At 44.8% G+C, this 20,882-nt stretch overlaps 1 protein-coding gene across 1 annotated transcript; it reads right to left on the reverse strand.

The window, feature by feature from the left end:
• Window positions 1-1,230: 1,230 nt before the first annotated feature.
• On the reverse strand, window positions 1,231-20,248 carry SMYD5 (SMYD family member 5). The gene is made up of 13 exons (XM_089526410.1): window positions 20,100-20,248; window positions 17,414-17,522; window positions 16,592-16,728; window positions 14,824-14,945; window positions 12,978-13,047; window positions 12,026-12,130; window positions 11,397-11,459; window positions 9,608-9,678; window positions 8,389-8,495; window positions 6,102-6,158; window positions 5,884-5,978; window positions 3,788-3,858; window positions 1,231-1,692 (listed from the first exon to the last, which is right to left on the reverse strand). Exons 1-13 carry the CDS (start codon window positions 20,193-20,195, stop codon window positions 1,536-1,538), a joined length of 1,260 nt encoding a protein of 419 aa, XP_089382536.1. The 5' UTR covers window positions 20,196-20,248; the 3' UTR covers window positions 1,231-1,535.
• Between the last annotated feature and the right edge of the window lie 634 nt (window positions 20,249-20,882).

Below are 20,882 nucleotides of genomic sequence, written 5' to 3' on the forward strand. Positions count from 1 at the left end.
CTTGTCTTCTGCTGCTTCAAAGAATGGGACATTGAGCAATGGAAGCAAACTCCAGGAAAAGAGATTCCACCTCAACATTAGGAGGAACTTCTTGACAGTAAGAGCTGTTTGACAGTGGAACACACTCCTTCCTCGGAGTGTAGTGGGGTCTCCTTTGGAGGTCTTTTAACAGATCTGTTGGAAGTGCTTTCATTGTGAGTTCCTGCATGGCAGAATGGGGTTGGACTGGATGGCCTTTAGGGTCTCTTCCAACTCTATAATTATATAACTTTGTAACTAAAAAAAACATGATTCCATAGGAGGAGACCAAATATGAAACTCATATTATTCTGCAGTGTAGAAATATTCTGAGCAAGAAGAGAGAATCAATCCAGATGCAAAACCTGTCTTGACATACCAGTCATTAGGGGCCAAACAGTATCTTTAGTACATGCTTGTAGGCTGAACTGAATACAGTTCTTTTGCATTGAATGAAAATGCCCAGCTACATAGTGAAACATGCATGTAGACAATACCATTAGGATTCCTGCCACATACAGTCGGCCCTCTGTATCCATGGATTTTATCATCCACAGATTCAACTATCCACAGGTTGCAAATATTCAAAAGTAATATAAATTCCAAATCAAATATTGTTTTTTTTGCCATTTTATATAATGGGCATCTTTTCATTATGCCATTATATCTAATGGGACTTGAACATCTGCAGATTTTGGCATCTGGAACCAAACCAGAGCAGATACCAAGGGCCCACTGTATGTTTTTGCACAAAGCCATGAAGTGCACAAGGACTTGGCTTCCCTATTTCTTCAGAAAAGGGGTCAGAGTCATGTGGCCCTCTACATGTGGTTTGGCTGCAACTCCCATCAGCCCCAGCCAGCATGGTAGAATCATAGAATAATAGAGTTGGAAGAGACCGCAAGGGCCATCCAGTCCAACCCCCTGCCATGCAGGAAATCCAAATCAAAGCATCCCCGACAGATGGCCATCCCTGACAGATGGTAAAGGACGCGGGGAGATGTATTCACTTCTGGAGGGCTGCACATTTTCCAGATTCAGAGTGGCCTCTTGCAGCATCCAACTCTTTCCAATCACCAGCATGCGTACACAAATCCACACTAAGTATGCACTTAAGTGAAAGCAACAATCCCACCCTGTTCCAAGCCCTCCCCCTCATACACCCCCCCCCCAAAAAAACCTAGAAACAAGTACAACCACTTGTGTTACAAATCATTTACTGTACCAGGAATGTAGGGGGAAACTGGCGGGAAGGGGGGGGTGCATTCTTTCCCACATCACAGCATGTTGCATTGGGGGGTGGAATCCCATGTGGCAAATGTGAAAACCCCAGCCCTTGCTTTTGAGCTTGATCAGATGAAAGGTTCAAGCTCTCAAACAGGTCTCTGTGAAATCTCAGACCTTCTCTGCATTGCCAGCTCAACCTGGCATGGGTTCAAGAACCCCTTCCGAAATGCACATCACGACCTCCCTCCGAGAAGGGCCCCATCCAGCCCTGCTTTCTGGGCCCCTGGCGATCAAACGTCCGTCATCTCATCCTCCAGCTCTGCATCCTCCGGTTCTCCTTCGGCTTCTTCCTCTTCCTCCTCCTCTTCTTCCTCTTCTGAGGTCACATCTGGATCGTCGGTTTGAGCCAGGCACTTGGGGCAGGAGCAAACAAACAGGTAGTTTTCCCTGGGGAGAAGACAGGAGAGAAGAAAGTCATGGCGACGTCTCAGGAGATAAATTAGAGGTGTACATATGCCACGTTAGAAACCAATGTGCACCAAGACAGTGTCATATACATGAACTCTTTTGTTCAGAAATCTCAGCTTCAGTGGTGAAATGACAGAAAACCTTTATTCAGAAAACTATAGATGTTCTCCATAGACATTTGTGTTCAGAACTAACCAGCAAGCATTAGCAATGCCTAGTTAAAGCATATTGTTGTTGTGTGCCTTCAAGTCTTCCCAACTTATAGTTGACCCTAAGGCAAACCTATCTTCACAGGGCATTCATCATTGCCATCCTCTGAGGCTGAGAGAGTGTGACTTGCCCAAGGTCATCCAGTGGCTCTACATGGCCTCCAAAGCCCTAGTCCAAGGCTCTAACCATTTTCTTCCCCTTTCCCATGGGAGTCTCTTCCTTCTCTCACTTCAGCTGTTTTCAAGAGACTGATCTTGGATCGAGCCTCAACTCCTTTTTCACCTGCTTGTTAAACACAAAGCAATGTGGCCAACAGTTTTACCAATTAACAAACGACTGTATGTCCTATCATTTAACACATTGCAGGCCAGCAACTAACAAGCAAGTGAAGCTATACTCATTCAGCCCAACACTCCAACCCACGGCAGGCAAGTGGCAACATTCAGCACCTGATAAAAAATAAATAATAGAACTTTTATTTCTATCCCGCCTTTTTGTCAAAACTATCAAAGCAGCGTATAAAGATTAAAATATCTCAGCATATACATAACATCTCCCCCTTAAAAAAGGACTAAACAGTATAAAGGTAAAATCCAACAATTAAAAACCAAACCTGCCACTGGAGCTGCAAGGAGCAAGCTGCCTTATACTGTAAAAACTTGTTCTACCTGCAGGCAGGGAAGGGGAGAAGGAAAGTTACGTGTCTTGCTGCCCCTAAAGCCTAGAACTCCCTGAAAATCACCTGAGCAGACTCCCTTCTTAATATTTATATGCATAGGCCAAGATGCATAACTTTACGATGATGCGAGTTCTGTCACTGACATGACACACAGCCATGCTAGTAAAATGTGATGATGCACAATGGTACTGAGAAAAATGTTGTGTGGCACAACAGGGGTTTCCATTGCACAATGGGACAAGTTGCACATTGAGACATATTGTGTAGTTATATAAAGCCTATGCTACTGGCTAGGCTTCTGCAATGGTCCTGATGGGGTAGGTCTCCACTCTCCTTTTGAGAGCATGAACATTGTGCAATGGTACAATTCAATCTTACGCAATTGTAAGTTGAATGTAACTTCTCAACAGGATACCAGCCAGGGTTTAAAATGCTTCAAGAGAAGCTATAAAACCTGGTATATGGTCATCCTCTGCTTACCCTATTGGTTATCTGTGCATGTCAAGAGAGCCATGACAACATGTTCCAGACTGCAGTGTTTCCCAAACTTTGGCCCTCTAGGTGTTTCGGACTGCAATTCCCAGAAGCCCTAGCCAGTTTGGCCAACGATCAGGAATTCTAGTGGCTGAAGTCCAAAACATCTGGAAGGGATTTGGAAATACAGAGTTCCGTATCCTTTTTCTGAAAATGTTGTGGAAAAACTGTGCTGGGAATCACAGAGGAGTCTTTCTCGCTCTTTCTACTTCCAAGTGCTGCAAGAGGAAACTGGAACGCATTTGTTAATAAACGTATTCTCTTTATCACAACCAGGTTTCTTGCTTCCTTTGAAAAGGGAAGGGGGAAGCATGGTAGCCCCCTTGGGAATGTCCCCTTCACCTTCAGTTTTTAGCATGTTACATGTTTGTGTGTGCCTGTGTATCTCCATGGATATGGGAGCCATCAGCCATTACTGGATGTGATTTTTCCTGGCTTTTAGCCTCTAAAAATAAAAACCACGGAGGGCTTCGGAAATTTCTAGGGGCTACAGGGACAGCCTTGGTGGCTTGCATGGAGGCTGCACTCTTTCCACGCCTGACATACACAAATGTTACCCTGTCTACATAAGTACACCCACCAAAATAAACAGCAATGGTGAATTCAAAGCCAAGCCACACCATTTCCCCAAACCCATGTCGTTCCTCTTACCGGAGCGTCTTGTGTCGGCTGTGCCGACTCCGCTCCCGTTGGCAACAGTCTAAGTAGCTGATACAGATCTCCTGTTTGGAAATAAAAACAATGGCACAGGTTGAAAGTGCAGCTGTGCTTTAAAAATTAAGCAGAGGTGTTCCCTGGTTTACTAAGTGATTACAGAGATGGCAGGCAAACCTGATCATTTCTCATGACGATCTGCATGCCCCCTTCTGTCACCCCCTGAAAGTCTCCTTTTACAGGAAAAGGTATTTTAAAGATTCCATTGAGAAGATAAAGAGAACCTCTGATCCAACCCCCCAGCATAAAAGAGGCCTCAGCATGTCAGACCAGGTCTGTAGATGAAAGCATGCCTTGGATGCAAATGAAAAGTCCCCACACCCCATCCTGCTTTTAACTGGTAAAACATCACAAGAACACAATGTTTGGGTTGATGGTTATCTAGTCATGTACTGTTATGGGAAAAGTAAGCTGCAGGGAGAAGGAAGTTAAGAAATACCAACCATACCAGCAAACTAGGGCTGCGTCTGTACTGCAGAATTAATGCAGTTTGACACCACTTTTAACAGTCATTGGCAAAGTGCTATGGAATCCTGGGTTTGCTGCGACAAGAGCTTGTTGACAGAGAAGGCTAAAACCTCACAAAACTACAAATCCCAGAATTCCACAGCATTGAGCCAAGCTGTGTGAAACTGCATTGTTTCCGAAATATACCACACGTACCCTCAAAGGTGTGCGTGTCTGTGCCTGTCAACTTATAGTGACCCCATGAATTTCACTCGTTTTCTTAGGCAAGGAATCTTCAGAGGTTGTTTTACCAGTTTCTTCTGCTTATATATAGCCTACAGCACCTGGCGTTTCTTGCTGGACTCTCATCCAAATACTAACCAGGGCTGACCCTGCTTGGCTTCCAAGATCAGACAGGATCTGGTGCCTTTATGATATTTAGGCATATTCTCAAAGGAACCCCAATTTAATCAATCTTTTCTGGGAACTATGGAAGCTGTAATTCAAAGGAGTAGACAAGAGCTCTCTTGCTACCCCTTTTAATCTTCTCCAGCTTCCAAGGATGCATTTACACCAGCCACTTAATCCAGGGCCACTCTGGAGCACTATGCTTTTGGCCAGTCTCAAGCTGACCACGATGGTGACCACATGCACTATGGCAATGAATCCATCATTGCGCCAGCCAGGCCAATGACACATCGGCCCCACTGGCTCATCCGTTTTCAGAGCGGCCGCTGTTGTTTTCTCGCAGGCAGAAGCTCTGTGTAAAGCCTTCCCGGCTTGCCTCCACTTCTGCTCAGGACAGAAAAAGGCACCCAGATATGTGAGAACATGGAGCCCAGGTGCCTGTTTCTGTCCTACTAAGGCTTTACACTGAGCATCTGCCCACAAGGAAGCAGTTTGGCAGCTCCAAAAACAGGCCACCCCCTTTTCCTTACCCCTGCTCAGTATAAGCAAAGGGGATTGCACAGCTCTTGGTATATGGACAACTAGATCAGGCTGCATCGGACCTGATCCAGCTGTCCACATGCCAAAAGAATCCAAGGTCACCCTGTGTTTTCTAGGAAACATCAGGATTCCCCCCAAATTTGCTTAGTTGTGTAAAAGATAGGAAAAACACAGATCCTCCCTGGAATTAGCCGTATATCGTCAGGACTGCCAGCACCAGCTTCGGGGTGAGCATGGCGTCTTTTACCAGTGTAGATAAACCCCAAGACTTTCCCAAACTACAAATCCCAAGATTCCTTAGGATGAAGCCACAGGAGTTATAGTAACATCAAACTGCTACAACACGCAGATAGATGCATTCCACATGTTCATTTGTAGTCCAATCTGAAATGCATCTTTTGGAGGGGCTTTCAATTCAACCCACATCGCAGGTCTGGTTGTATCACCTGGGAGCAGTTGATGCTATGTCACTCCTGAAGCTAAGCTGATATGGATCAGACCCCTTCTCCTGGATAGGAGAGCATGTGTTCCACATCAGAATAAATAAAAATATGCTATTTGTAAAGACACACATGCCATTGGTTTGCACAGGCACCTTCTCTCATTATGTTTTGGCCGGCAACACCATTGCTTCTCACCTCTCCTGGCCTGATGTCTTCCAAAGCTGTCAAGTGCAGGAGGAAATTGTTCTCTGGGAATGAGGTCTCAGCATTAGGGATGCAGCTGTGGTTACCTGGAACGCAAAAGGAGCTGACTTACACCCTCAAGTTCAAGAAGCAAATCCCTGGTGATCACTTCCAGATAAGGAGCTAGAGTCCCCCTGGACTGGCTGGTTTGTTTCCCCTCTGTTACTTACAGCAGCTCTGCAATACGTAGAGACCAGACCCTTCGCAATTCAGGAATTCCCCTGTCTCTAAATCCAAAAGAAAATGGGAGAGAGAAAGGAGCAATAGAGGCTTTTAAAATATATACATTTTATTTATATATATGTTCAATTAATCACTTACAAAGAACCACCATACATCTGGCACAGCAGTGCTTACCAGTGGTGCCATTTAAAATACAAGTTGAGTGTCCATTATTCAGATTTTGAAATATTCCAAAATTCAGAATTGTGCGCATTGGTGGCTGAGAATGACAACTTTGCTCCTAATAGTTCAATGTACACAAGCCTTGTTTCACACACAAAGTTACTAAAAAAAAATTTGGCATTAAACTACCTTCAGCTCATGTAGCATATCCAGTGGTAGCTGTGTTCGTCATACAGCAAAGTACAAAAACTTCCAAAATCCACAAAACAGAGATACCTTTATCAGCCAACCAAAATGCACAAAATACACAATGTATGTTGTGCATTTTGGTGGTCCCATAAAGGTATTTACTGGCGTTTAGCTGGCCAATGAAGATACATCATGTATTTTGGGCATTTGGGGCATAGTGGTATTGCTGTTTTGTGGATTTTAGATGTTGTTTAGCTTGAAGTATATGTGTAGAAGGTGTAAATGAAACATAAATGAATGTCATATTTAGACATGGGTTCCATCTCCAGGATCTCTCATTATGTATATGCAAATACTCCAAAATTCAAAAATACCCAGAAAGGAAGATACAATCTGTAATGAAGAACTGGTTCTAATTTTTTTTGAATTGCCCAAATGTGTGACTTCAGTCTCTCTTCACTTGGAGAGGTTTGCTGCCCTCCTTTTGGGTTACCAGGAGTTGGTGTGGTTGTGTTTCCACCAGCCCCTTGGCAGAAACCGTGCTGGACAGAAACTCTCCCCCACAATCCTTCCCTATCCTCTTTCCACTACACTCATCTGGCACAGAACCCCGTGAATGTGGAAGGACCGCAAATAACAAAAAACACTATGTTTTTACCTGAGAGAACATCTCCCTAGGAATCTCTAGGTCCTCCAGTGCAACCCTGCGGTCAACACCTGCCACATTGACCACAGAATTTCTCTGGAGAGGCTACAAATGCCTAGTGGAGTGCCCTCTCTAGAAATCTCCAGGTCCTTTAGTGTGACTTTTGGCTAAAGTTGACCACAGAGTTATGCTGGAGGACCTAGATATTCCTAGAGAGAACATATTAATAAAATCTGTGAATAATCAAATCCACAAAAGTCACAAGCCACAAATGTGGAGAGGCAAACCAATGTGAACTGGCTGAATGACACCACTTGTCCTTAAACAGAGAACTCCAATCCAGCAAAAGTTGTTGTTGTTACTTGCTGTCAAGTCAATTTTGACTTATGCTGTTGTGAGCCTTCAAGTCGTTTCTGACTTATGGTGACTCTACAGGGGTTTCTTGGCAAGATTTGTTCAGAGGGGGTTTAGCATTGTCATTATTTGAGGCTGAGAGTTATGTGACTTGCCAGGGTCACCCAGTGGATTTCATGGCCAAGTGGGGGTTAGATCCCTGTTCTCCAGAGTCTTAGTCCAATGCTCAAATGACACCATACTAGTTCTCTTTGACATATGGCAATTCTATAAATTAAAACTCTCCAAGTCCCCCTGTCATCAGTCTTGTAGACTCAGGGCAGCCATAGCTTCCCAGATAATCAATGACTGTCTTATTGATTTCATGATATTAATTGTATTTATTAAAAGTTTGATGTATTGTAATTTGTAGTTTATTTTAAGGAAGAGGGGGTTGTGGGATTGTTTTATTGTGTATGTGGTTTTACTAATGTAAACAGCCTTGATCCTATTGGAGAGGCAGGACAGAAATAATAATAATAATAATAATAATAATAATAATAATAATAATAATAATAATTGAGTTTATCCATCTGGACTGTGGTTCTCCCCTTTTCCTGCTGCCTTCTACCTTCCCAAGCATTATTGTCTTTTCTAGTGTGTCTTGTCTTTTCATGACATGTCCAAAGTATGACAGCCTCAGTTTTGTCGTCTTGGCTTCTAGGGAGAGTTCAGGCATGACTTCCTCAAATATTTGAATGCATTTCTTTAGATAGCTGTGTTTTTCCTTTCTATCAGCAGATTGGCATGGAGAACATGTATTTCCCCTTCCCAATGCCACACACCACCATAAAAAATAATAAACCCAAGAGCATCCTCCCACCCAGGGATCTCACAATAGTGCCTACCAATGAAGTCACCTTGAGATCCTGTGGCTCACCCACCTTTCTCAATGTCCTTGTAGAGCTGGTCTATGAAGGCGTCTAACTGCTCCCGCTCCCGTGGAGGAAGCTCTAAGGCATCACAGGCATGGACCCACTGGCTCAGAGAGCTGGAGAAAAGCAAAAAGCAAGAGCTGGGTTGAGGGAAGAAAGGAAGAGCCCCTTCCTCAAATCCTATCTCAAACATTTGGCATTTCTTTGGTACTGTTGAGTCTCTTTCATGTTATAGCACTTGGATACCACTTTAAATCACTGGGACCCCATCTTCAGGTTGACTCTGCAGTTCCAAATGTGATGTTATGGACTTTTTGGGGGGTGGAACAGTTGTCATATTCACTAGAAAAATAACTATATAATATGGGCATGTATGTGCAGTATATTAAAAATGTAAAGCCAATGTGACATAGTGCGTGTGTTGGACAACGGCTCTGGAGCCCAGGGTTCAATTCCCTGCTTGGCCATGGAAACCCAATGGGTGACCTTGGACAGGTCACACAGTCTCAGCCCCAAAAAACATCATGAGAGGGTCACCTTAAATTTGCCATAAATTGGAAATGGCATGAAGGCATGCAACAACAAAGATCTGTTGGGCTGGTGACAGTACAGAATGATGGGACTGAGTGTGACTGGCTGAATGTTTGAATGTTTGAAAAAGCTGGAATGTATGATAGGTCAGAGTGAGAGTCATCAATCAGGAATAAGAGAGATGTAAGGTAGGGTTCATTATTTACGGTCAAGTAATCCTTAATTGTACAGCTGCACCCCATTATCCACCATGGTCCAGAACCCTGCATCTGTAATACTTTTGGACTGTGACTGACTGCAGGGAACTGAAACCACAGAAAGCAGTATCATGGATAATGGGGGGACGGGGACTCTGTAGTACTTTCAGACCGTGACTGAGCATGGGGATTTTGTCTTAATCTGATACTGTTAGCTGCTGTGGGTCTCACGTTGAGGAAAAGGCAGGACAAACATTAAACAATAATCAACCAATGTTGTTAAAATGGTATCAAAGAACTACAACAGCGTAGTGTGAAAGAAACATAGGACACCCTTCTTTTTCCCCAATAGCCTGATCGCCCTTGGTGACCAAGAACTGCATGCAAGGCGAGTCAGTGGAGGAGGGATGGAGTACAGTTTCTAACCCATCATCCACTCTAGAGAAGCCATGCGGATTCAGAGAGACTCACCCCTTTGCCAGAACTACTCCACCACTTACCTGGTTCCTATCCCTTGGCCATTGGTACCTACCAGGGCAAACAGCGACCGGAAGCCTTCAGGAGAAAACCACTGTTGAGAGAAGACAGCAAAGGAAAAAGAATGTCACACGCATCAACCTAGTGGGCCCTTTGTCTTATCCAACACACCTACAGTAGTTGCAAAAGAAGCGTGCTGAGTTCGAGGGATGCCACACAACTGCCACTGCGGGCTCTGAACACTGGCAAAATGCTTACAATAGACTATTAGATGAGTCCTTAAATTCTATATTTTATATCTTTCTTCTGTATGTGTCACATACACACATCTCCTTTCTTCCATATATACTTGGAAAAAGATGAGGATAAAGAGTTTAAAACTTGCTTTGAGTTATGATTTGAGGGAGAACTTCCATAAGATGTGTTGCTGGTATGTATGTATGTATTTATATTATGGTATTTATACCCTGCCCTTCAGCCCTAAAGGCTATTAGAGCGGCTAATGCTGGGCAGGATATTAATTTTTTTTTAAATAGTTCAAATAAATGTTGGAAATGTAAACAGAACACAGGGATTTTTTAACCAAATGTTGTGAACTTGTGATGAAGTGCAGAAATCCTGGACTCAAATACACTTAATGTCGGATGATATTTTTAAACTTTAAATACAGCTGAAACCAGAGACTTTTGGTTGGGAATGCTAAATGATCCGTTGAGAAGAAATATGGAAGGATTCTACAATGTATGATTACAGCAGCAATAATAATGTATGCCCAAGGATGGAAGGATGCTGTTATTCCAGTGATGGCGAACCTATGGCACGCATGCCAGAGGTGGCACTCAGAGCCCTCTCTGTGGGCACACATGCTGTCTCCCTAGCACAGAGTTTGCCAGTTTCTTACTAGAAAGCCAGAGGGATGTGGCACTTTGCAATAAATAAGTGGGGTCTGGGTTGCAGTTTGGGCACTCGCTCAGTAAAAGGTTCACCATCACAACACAAGAAGACTGACTGATGAAAATAATTCTCCTCGCTGAAATTGGTACATTGACAATATTAAGGACAAATCTTTAAAAACCTTTAAGATTGGGAACAGTTTAATACTTTTTGCAGTCCCATTGGGGGCATACATCCGTTTTAGGTTTTGCAAAATAAACAGAGTTTACATGTCACAGAAGCATAAATATATTATCATCTGAAGGGAGTGTAGTAATAGTGGCACATACCCATCAATTAGGGATGAGAAGTCAGTAATATAAGTATTGTCTACTTTTATTTTGTTGTCTAGATGGGTTTGTAGTTTTTGTGTTGTTTACGCATGCTTGTTTTAGATATATATATGTGTGTCTGTGGTTGTGTTTATGTTTAATAAAAGTAATGTAATAAAAAAGAGACAATACCCATTTCTCCACCTCCTTGTGGCTTTTGTGTTTTAACTGTGTGTTTCTTAAAATTGTTTTTAATCTGTTTTTAGACAATGTTTAGACTTTTGTCAGGAGCCGAGAGGCTGGTAGGTGCTAAACAAACGCTTGTAATGAATTAACCTATAAATATTTTATGTTGTTCTCACAGCTCCCAATGAATTAATCCAGACTGTGAGAAAGGGACAGGCTCCAGATCATTTTGTGGGTTTTGTGACTCACTGCCAACTCAAAACTGTGTCTCCCTCCATTCCCACAACTGGCAGCCACAAGACGTTTCCTGAGGATATCTATTCCAGCCCATGCTAAAGAACGCCATGTTTGACCTAACTGCTTCCCTTCCCATGACAAAGGCAAAAATGTCATGCAAAAATGCAGAAGTGTTGGGACTTACCCTGCCAACATGGTCATCATAAAGGGCTTCCGTGAAAAGCACACGCAGGACTTCCAGCTGGCCCTGGAAAGAAACCAATGGTGGCCCCCAAAGAGGAAAAGATCAGTCAGCACTATACAGTGATAAGAAAATGACAAGTGCTATATAGTGTATAGATAAAGGACTTCTTAGGGTGCATCTACACTGTAGAAATAATGCAGTTTGACATCACTTTAACTGCCTGGTCCCATTCTACAAACTCCTGGGATTTGTAGTCTGGTGGTTGTGAGCCAAGATGGCACAGTAGTTTGAGTGTTGGATTACCAATTTGGAGATCAGGTTTCAAGCTCCCCATTCAAGTATAAAAACCCACTGGGTGACCTTGGGCAAGTCACATTCTCTCAGCCTCAGGGGAAGGCAATGGCAACCCCCTTCTGAATAAACCTTGCCAAGAAAACTCTGTGATAGGTTCACCTTAGGGTCACCATGAGTCAAAAAATTAGGTGGAGGCACACAACAACAATGAGGCACCACTCTTCGGCAGAGAAGGCCAAAGATCTTTTAAAACTACAAATCCCTGAATTCCATAGGCAGGCAGGAAAAGGACCACATCACCAAACCTGATCTATGTTTCCGTGGGCGACTCTGACCTTAAACTTGTCTCCCAAGAGCTTGTGGACGATTTCCTCTTCTTCGTTGGCTGTTTTGCTGCAGAACTGAGCAAAGAGTTTGATCCACCAGTCTTTGTCCTTAGCCTGGAAGAAAGCAAAATTAAAAATGTCAACACTGTCTTTACTTCCCCTTACCCTGTCTAATCTGCTGAGGGCTTGCAAGGTTGCAGCCAACTATATCTCCTCCTGTTTCTTCCTTGGAAACCAGAGAAGCAGCGAGAAAGGTGCTGTTGACTGGAGGTTGTGCAGAAGGCAAGACCTTGAAAATGCATTTGATTAGAAGCTGTCAAATGTGGTCCACCAGGGAATTCAGATTTAACTTGTTGACTTGTAGAGGGCATATACTCCGCATCTGAATCCGAGGCTATGATTGAAGGCCTGTTTGAAGGCGACCCAAAAGAATGAAAGATCTGGGTAGGAGCTATTCAATAGTGGAAGATGCTTCTTTGGAGACTCCACTATTCTCCAAGGCATCATGTTCCACAGCTCTTAATATCAAGTTCTTCCTAATATCTAGGTGGAATCTCTTCACCTGTAGTTTGAATCTGTTGCTCCATGTCCTAATCTCTGGCGCAGCAGAAAAGAAGCTTCCTCCACCCCCAATATCACATCTCTTCAAATATTTAAACATAGCTATCATATCCCCTCTTAACCAGCTCTTCTCCAGGCTAAAGATAGCCAGCTCCCTAAGCTGCTTTTCACAGGACTTGGTGGTTTCTAGACCTTTCTCCATTTTGGTCACCCTCCTCTGGACACTCTCCAGCTTCTCAATATCCTTTTTGATTTGCAGTGACCAGAATTGGACATAATTCTAAGAGTAGTCCTAAGCCTTTGGTCTTAGGTCATGGCTGTTTCCTAGGCTGACTGGCCATCAGTCGGTTTTACTGATGGCCAGTCCATACCATTTTACCAACCTTTAGCAGCTACACACCTGTTTGATGGTCGCAACCATCCGGGCCATCAGCATGATGCTTGAAGTCTCGGGTGGGTAATGGATGTTCCTGGCCAAAAAGAAAGAAGAAGTTTATTTTCATACTACAGTCGTCCCTTCCCTTATGTGAGGGATCCGTTCCAGACCCCCCCCCCCCAAGTAAGGGGGAAAATGCAGATGCTCAAGCCTCAAATGAAGGGGGCTTGTGCCCGCCACAGTGCGGCGATGGCACACAGGGCGCATACCACAGGAACACGTACCATTGTTTCCTTCTGGCGCGTGCCACCCCTCCTTCCAGCGTATGCTGGAAGCCACGTAAAACGCACCCACGTATAACGCAGGTGCACCGTACCCATATTTGACCAAACCTACATTTCAGTCAATCTCTTTCCTGAAGCAAGGGCTGCTTGGCACTCAACAGCGGCACCAAGTTAAAACATGGCTTTTTATTACATACAGTACTTTCTTCCAAAATTTACATACAGCGCACTCACTCCATACTATGTGGCTTCTGGTTTACGCAGAACCCGCACTGTTATTCACTGAATGGTGCACGCACACCACGTCGCCACAAGCACAAGCCCCATTCTATCAAATGGGACTTGAGCTTAGGTGGTATTTGCATTACACCGGGGGTGGGTGGGGTGCCTGAAATGGATCCCCATGTAAGGGAAGGCTCCACTGTATACATGGTTTTAATTTGCAGATTGGCACTAACAGAGGTGCCAAGTTAAAACATGGCTTTTTATTAAAGTCTTTCTTCCAAAATGTGCAGATACATGGTTTTAAATTGCTTGCACCCTTTTGAGCAGATTCTTACTTGCTAAGTTGTTGAACATGTTTCTAGTCTGCTCTAAATTCTATGAAATGGGTTAAATAGGCTGCAGAGATTGGAAAGAAGGGCAGATATAATAGTTGTTGATGATGATAATTAACAATTATACTTGCCCACCATCCTGAACTCCCATAAAATAAGGTGAATATAACTCTTTTTTGGGAGCCAGGTTGACTTAGTGGGAAATGTTAAACGTTGGACGTTGCCACACTGTAGAATTAATGCAAATTTACACTATGTTAACTGCCATGGCGATATCCTATGGAATCCTCAGATTTGTAGTTTGTTGGGGCACCAGAGTCCTCTGACAGAGAAGGCTAAATATCTCAAAAAACTACAAATCCCAGAATTACGTAGCACTGAGTCATGGCCGTTCAAGCAGTGTCAAACTGCATTTATTTCTGCAGTGCCAACGGATCTGATTTTAGCGGACCAGTCTGAAGGCATTCAAGGTATAATTCAGAAGTGAGAATTTTGTGGTCCTCCAGATGTTGTACCACTCCAGCTCCCAACATGCCTTACTCCTAGCTGTGCTGGTTAGGGCTGATGGGACTTGCAGTCCAACAACACCTGGAAGGATAGTTGTTGCTGCTAGTCTACGCTGGCAGTCCTGGTATAGGCAGTTAATGTGGGGTCCAATTGCATTAATTCTATAGTCTATCAGCAGCCCTGGACTTTGGAAGATCAGTGTCCGAATCCCCCCATCAGCCATGGAAATCTATGGGCAAATCCCTCAGCCTCAGAGGAAGGCAATGGCAAGCCTCCTTCAAATAAACCTTGCCAAAAAACAAAACAAAACAAAAACTCTAGGAGAGTCAACTTGAAACAGGTTTAAATTGAAGGCATATGACTACCTATGCAACCAAATATTTTAATCAGTAAATAAGTCTGCAATCTGCAACTTGGCTGAAAGCTGCAGCTTCATTTCCAACTAAGCCCTAAAACATTGGCTCTGGCAGCCCCAAATGGGAAGGAAGGTTCTGGAACTGCGTGGCATCCAAACACACTTACCTCCATGCCTCTTGCAGTTTGTTGAGCGGGTGGTTGGGATCCTGGCCAGAGGGTCCCAGGCACAAAACTTGGTGGTACTGTTCCCATGCAGCTTGCCGGCACTCTGCACTGCAATACGTCACCTTGAGAACAAGGAAGAATTTGGGTGAACCTAAGAACAGCTATGTTGGATCGGACAAAAGGCCTCCTGAGTCCAATACAAGTCAGGTATCCCTTATCAGGGATGCCAAAATCTGAAATAATCCAAAATTGTCCACACGGATGGTTGAGATAGCGACACTTTTCCTTCCTGATGATTCAGTGTACATAAACTTTGTCTCATGCACACAATTATTAAGAATGTTGTCATAAAACTACCTGCAGGCTATGCGTATAAGGTGTATATGAAACATATATGAATTTCATGTTTCGACTTGGGTTCCACCTCCAAATATCTCGTTGTTGTTGTTGCACGTCTTCAAGTCGTTTCCCATTGATGGCAACCCTAAGGCTGCCATTATGTATATGCAAACATTCCAAAATCAGAGAAAAAAATCTGAAATCCAAAACACTTCTGGTCGCAAGCATTTTGGATAAGGGAGACTCAACCTGTATTTTTGGATTTCCATTATTGGTTATTGCTGAAACACTGGGGTGGATGAATGTGGTTCTCCAAGCTAAATTTCTCTAGCTCCCAAGACCTGTTCTTCAAAGAGCATTTATGTTTTAAACATTAAACTGCTTCAACAGATTTAAATAATGTAATGGAAATGACCTAGAAACCATTTCCCCCCTGTAGCTGATTTTACTGAGAGCTATCTAAGGATCTTATGATACTGGGGAGAGTGTGTATGAAAGCTTCACGTGTCCCATAGAGTAGATGTGGCGATCATATATTTGATTGATTAATTTAGAAATCTACATTAGCATAAGGATATATCTGACATGAATGGCTTCTCCCTTCAGACACATTTAGAAGTTACAGAATAGTCCTCCATATCTTTTGGACTTCACATCTCAGAAGCCTCAGTCAACATGGTCAACAGTCAGGAATTCTAGGAGATGAAGTGCAAAACATCTAGAGGACCAACCTTCAGCCCTCCATTTGTATTTGATTTCAGATGCCAGAACCCTCAGCCAACTTGGCCAACAACCGTCTGCAATGATGGGAGGTGAAGTCCAAAGACAAGGCTGGGAACCACTGGTCTAGGCTGTTTTTAGCCAAGGTCACAAAATGAAAACAAACCCTGACATGGCTAAACTAAACATTCCCAACTACTCATGACTACAGATGGGTTTTGGAGTCACTGATGTACATGGGAACCAGCTAGGAGTGTGCAATGTTTTGTCCAGTCTCAACCGCGTTGAGGTGGAACAGATAGCTCTGGTCCCCAAGTATCCCTTTGTCCATCTCCCTGCCTCATGGGCCTTATAACCTCCGCTGGACAGGATCTTGAAGATTTATGCTTCTGCCCAACTGGCCATTTCGCTGCACAGTTGGCGCTCATGACCTGTGGCTCCTTCGTGATGCTGAACCCAATAAAGGCAACTTATACCAACACTTCCCTCAGAGTGTAGTGGAGTCTCCTTCCTTAGACGTCTTTAAGCAGAGGCTGGATGGCCATCTGTCGAGGATGCTTTGATTGAGATTTCTAGCATGGCAGAAGGGGGTTGGACTGGATGGCCCTTGCGGTTTCTTCCAACTCTATGATTCATTAACCCTTCATTTACCTAGAGGGAAGATTATCCCTCAGTTGTACTGTAAAGGGGAATAAAGCCCCTTCCTTACCTGGCAGCTGGGACAATGCTGGTGGAGGTCTTTCCGGATGCCACACTGCTCTGGATGAGGAAGGACTTGAAATCTCCCAAGCAGCCGTTGAGCATTTTCTTCTGCCGTCTCCAGCGCTCGCAAACAGTGGTCACAAGCTGGAATGGGAAAAAGAGACCCTTGAAGGAAAAACCATCTCAGACAGAATTGTATGGATTCTTGAATTTGATTCATTTTTTTAAAAATGCAAAACACCAAAATGTGAAGTCGAAGGCCAGCCACAGATGCTGGCGAAATGTCAGGATTAAACTCTTATAGAACATGGTCAAATCGCCCGAAAAACCCACAAAAAACTAAACACCAAAATGCTCTATTACCATTCCAAAGTCAAGAAACTGTGTGAAGTCGAAGGCTTTCATGCCTGGCATCCATAGTAACAGCATTCTCTGAAGATGCCAACCACAGATGCTGGCGAAATGTCAAGAATAAAGTCTTCTAGATTTGTGAGGCTGGAGAGAGATATGAAGAGCTGTGAAATGGCAGGAATTCCAAGAACAGTGCAGGGTGCGAATCCTTGCCTCCTGCCATTTGACAGATCCTTGCATCTCTCTCCAGCATCACTGGGAAAAAATAAAATGTAATACAGATCTCCAGGGACCCTGCTACCTTCCTGCTTCCAACTAGCAAGAGCGTCACTTGCCACCTTGAAGCATCACGTCTGCGCTGAAAATGTTCCCAATTTTGGAGCATTTTGGCTTTTCGGATGAAGGATACCCAACCTGTATAAAGATGTTACAAGCAGGTGGAGAAGTATACACATTGTGTCTTCACAAATCTCCTTACCTCTGTATTTATAAAGGGCGTTCCAGAGGAACTGGGCTGCCACCACCGGCTTCTCGACAAAAATCGTTTCCCCTTTCTGGATATTCCGGGTTGCAAAGAGTCCTTTCCCCTTCAAAAAATAAAGAGAAAGAGGTAATAAAATTAAAATTTAATGGAGGGTGGTGGTGGGAAGAGGGAGGAAGGTTGCAGAGCATTCAAAGTGCTGGTTACAACTATGAAGTCCTACAGAGCTCAGTTCCTAGTCTGATAGTCTGGATGCCTGGGTGAGAGAACACCTCCCTAGGAATGTCCAGGTTATCTGGTGCAACTCTGTGGTCAACATCTGCCAGAGGTTGATCACAGACTCATGACAGGGGTCCTACAAATGTCTAGAGAAGTGTTTTGCCTAGGAACTTCTAGGTCCTTGGTGGCGAACCTATGCCACATGTACCCTCTCTGGCATGTAAAGTCATTTTGGAGGGCACACGGAGAGATGGGCTTAGGGGCTTCCAGACCTTCCACCATTTTGGTCACCCTCCTCTGGATGCGTTCCAGATTCTTTGTAGTAACATGGGAACCTTACATTGAGCCAGACCATTGGCCCACCTGGGCCAGGAGTGCCAACACAGGCTAACAACAATAATTCTCCTTCCAGGTGGTGTTGAACTGCAGCTCTCATCTGTCCTAACCAGCACAGCCAACAGTAAGGCATGCTGGGACCTGGATTCTGTAGACAGAGTGGTGGCAGTTAAAGTGGTGCCAAACTACTTTAATTCTGCAGTGCGACTGCACCACCAGAGCTTTGCGCTGATACTTCCCAAACTAGAAATTACGGTTGGCCCTCCAAGTCTGCGGACTTGAAATTGGCAGACTTGAAGATCTGCGGAGGGGTGACCTGCCATTGAGGTGAATGGGGTGTGCTCCCACGGTGCACAGCCTATGCTCACGTGCAGGAGCACATCCCATTTATTTCAATGGGGCTTGATTATCTGCGACTCTCCTAACTTGTGGGTGGGTGTGTGTTCCAGAACGGATCCCCTGCAAGTTAGGAGGGGCGACAGTATTATTGTTATTGTTATTAATATTTATTTATAGAGCGCCGTAAAGTTTGCACAGCACTTTACATAGCAAGGATCAAATAAAATAAAAAGAAGAACAAAGAATATGAACCTGCAAAGTGGCGTACAATCTAAAACAACATTAGTGATTAAAATATCTTTAAAATAGTAAGTCGTATAGAGTAGGCCCGCAGTTTTTGCGGAGGATCCATTCCGGACCTCCCCCATGAAAACGGAGGCTGGCACATATTCAAGCCCCATAGGCATGAATAGGGCATGCCCCCATGCGTATGTGCCAGTGGAAATAGCAGAGGCCACCCTTCCGCGGATATTCACAGTCGCGGATCTCAGCTCTGCGAGTTCGGAGGGGAGATTGTACAATAAAAACAAAGTAAGCAGCAAATTAAGCCAGTCAGCAGATAGAGCCAGGGAAGTTAAAGCAGTGCCAAAGTGCCTTAATTCTGCAGCGCAGAGGCCTCCCCACGTCCCTGCTGTGGCGCTCATCAAACTGCTTGAATTCTGCAGTGGGGCTGCAACCCCAGATCCTTGCTCTGGTGCTCCAGCAAACTACATATCCCAGGGTTCTATTGCACAGAGTCCTCCCGACAGTTGAAGCAGCACCAAATGTTCTTTAATTCTGCCAGGAGTTACACCCCTAAATCCTTGCTCTGGTGCCTCCCAAGAAACTAGAAAGCTCAGGATCCTGGTAGCCAAAGCGGCACCCATCTCCTTTATTTCTGCAGTGGGGAGACACTCCCCAGACCTTTGCTCTGGTGCCCCCCCCAAACTACAAATCCCAGGATTCTGTTGCCTAGAGTCCTGGCAATTAAAGTGGAGCCCATCTCCTTTAACTCTGCAATGGTGCTACACCCCTAAATCCCTGTTCCAGTGCCTCCCCAAACTCCAGATGCCTGCATCCTGTCATACACAGCCCTGGCAGTTAAAGCGGTGCCAAACTGCTTTGATTCTGCAGTGTGGATCCTCGCTCTGATGCCTCCCCAAACTAAACATGCCAAGCCTCTGTATCCTACAGTCCTGGCGATCAAAGTGGTATCGATCTCCTTCAATTCTGCAGTGGGGCTGCACCCCCAGATCCTGGCACTTTCTCCCCCAGCATTGCCAACTGCATTGCATTGCATCCCAAGGGCTTGCAAGGCTTACTCTAGAGGAAGCGGGGCTTGTGTTAACCCAGGAGGAAGGGAAGGTGTCTCGGCTTGGCTTGCAAATATTGCATTGCATTGCAAGGCTTGCAAAGGCTTACTCCTGAGGAAGCCAGGCTTGTTTTAAAGCCAGAGGAAGGGGAGGTCTGGATTTGACTTGCAAATATATTGCATTGTATTCTAGGGTTTGCAAAGGCTTACTCCCAAGGAAAGCAGGGCTGTTCCAACCCAGGAAGGGTCTTGCTTTGATTTGCAAGCAATGCATTGCATTGCAGGGTTTGCAAAGGCTTGCAAATATCATACTGCATTGCACTGCATTGCATTGCATTGCATTGCATTGCGGGGTTTGCAAAGGCTTCCTCCCGAGGAGGCTGGGCTTGTGCTATTATCCCAGGAAGAGGAAGGGAAGGTGTCTTGCAAAGATTGCATGGCATTGCATGGTTTGCAAGGGCTTGTTCCCCCGGAGGAGCCTTGCCAGCCTGTGCCCACCTTGGCGCTGCTGATGAATCGGACCTCGAGGGCTCTGCGCGGGGCTCCTGGGCCGGAACAAAAGGCGAAGGCCTCGCCGGCGCTGCGAGCCGCCATCTTCGCCCAAACCCTCTGACCTCTCCTCCTCCTTCTCCTCCTCCGGCTTCCCTCCGGCTGCAGAACCAGGAGAAGGAGGAGGAGCTGCGGATGATGATGGTGCACCAACAGCCCAGCCCAGCCCCGGCCCCCTTCTTGCAAGGAAGAACTCAGAGTAATAATGATGATGATGATGACTGATTTCTATTCGGCTTAATCTCTAGGGATCCAAGCGGAATCCAACCTGCCAAGATCGAAGTCTGCCCAGGTCTGCATTAAAGCCAAGCGCAAGGGCAGCCCAAAGCAGCCTTCCTTGGTGGGAATGATGCGCACAGAGACAGAGGCCAAGTGGGCAGCCTTTGCAAGGGCCACGGCTCCTTCCTCCTCTCTCTGGCCAAAGGGTTAAGCATCAATCTCACAGATAGAGAGAAAGAAAACACACACACACACAGTATGCCATTGCAGAAGACTTGCCCATAGGGAAACATTGCAGAAGACTTGCCCATAGGGAATCATTGCAGAAGACTTGCCCATAGGGAATCATTGCAGAAGACTTGCCCATAAGGAATCATTGCAGAAGACTTGCCCATAAGGAATCATTGCAGAAGACTTGCCCACAGGGAATCATTGCAGAAGACTTGCCCACAGGGAATCATTGCAGAAGACTTGCCCACAGGGAATCATTGCAGAAGACTTGCCCACAGGGAA

This window comes from Sceloporus occidentalis, unplaced genomic scaffold (assembly GCF_023333645.1).
Source record: "Sceloporus occidentalis isolate IW3139 unplaced genomic scaffold, rSceOcc1.0.p SCAF_5, whole genome shotgun sequence".
Classification (NCBI taxonomy): Eukaryota; Metazoa; Chordata; class Lepidosauria; order Squamata; family Phrynosomatidae; genus Sceloporus; species Sceloporus occidentalis.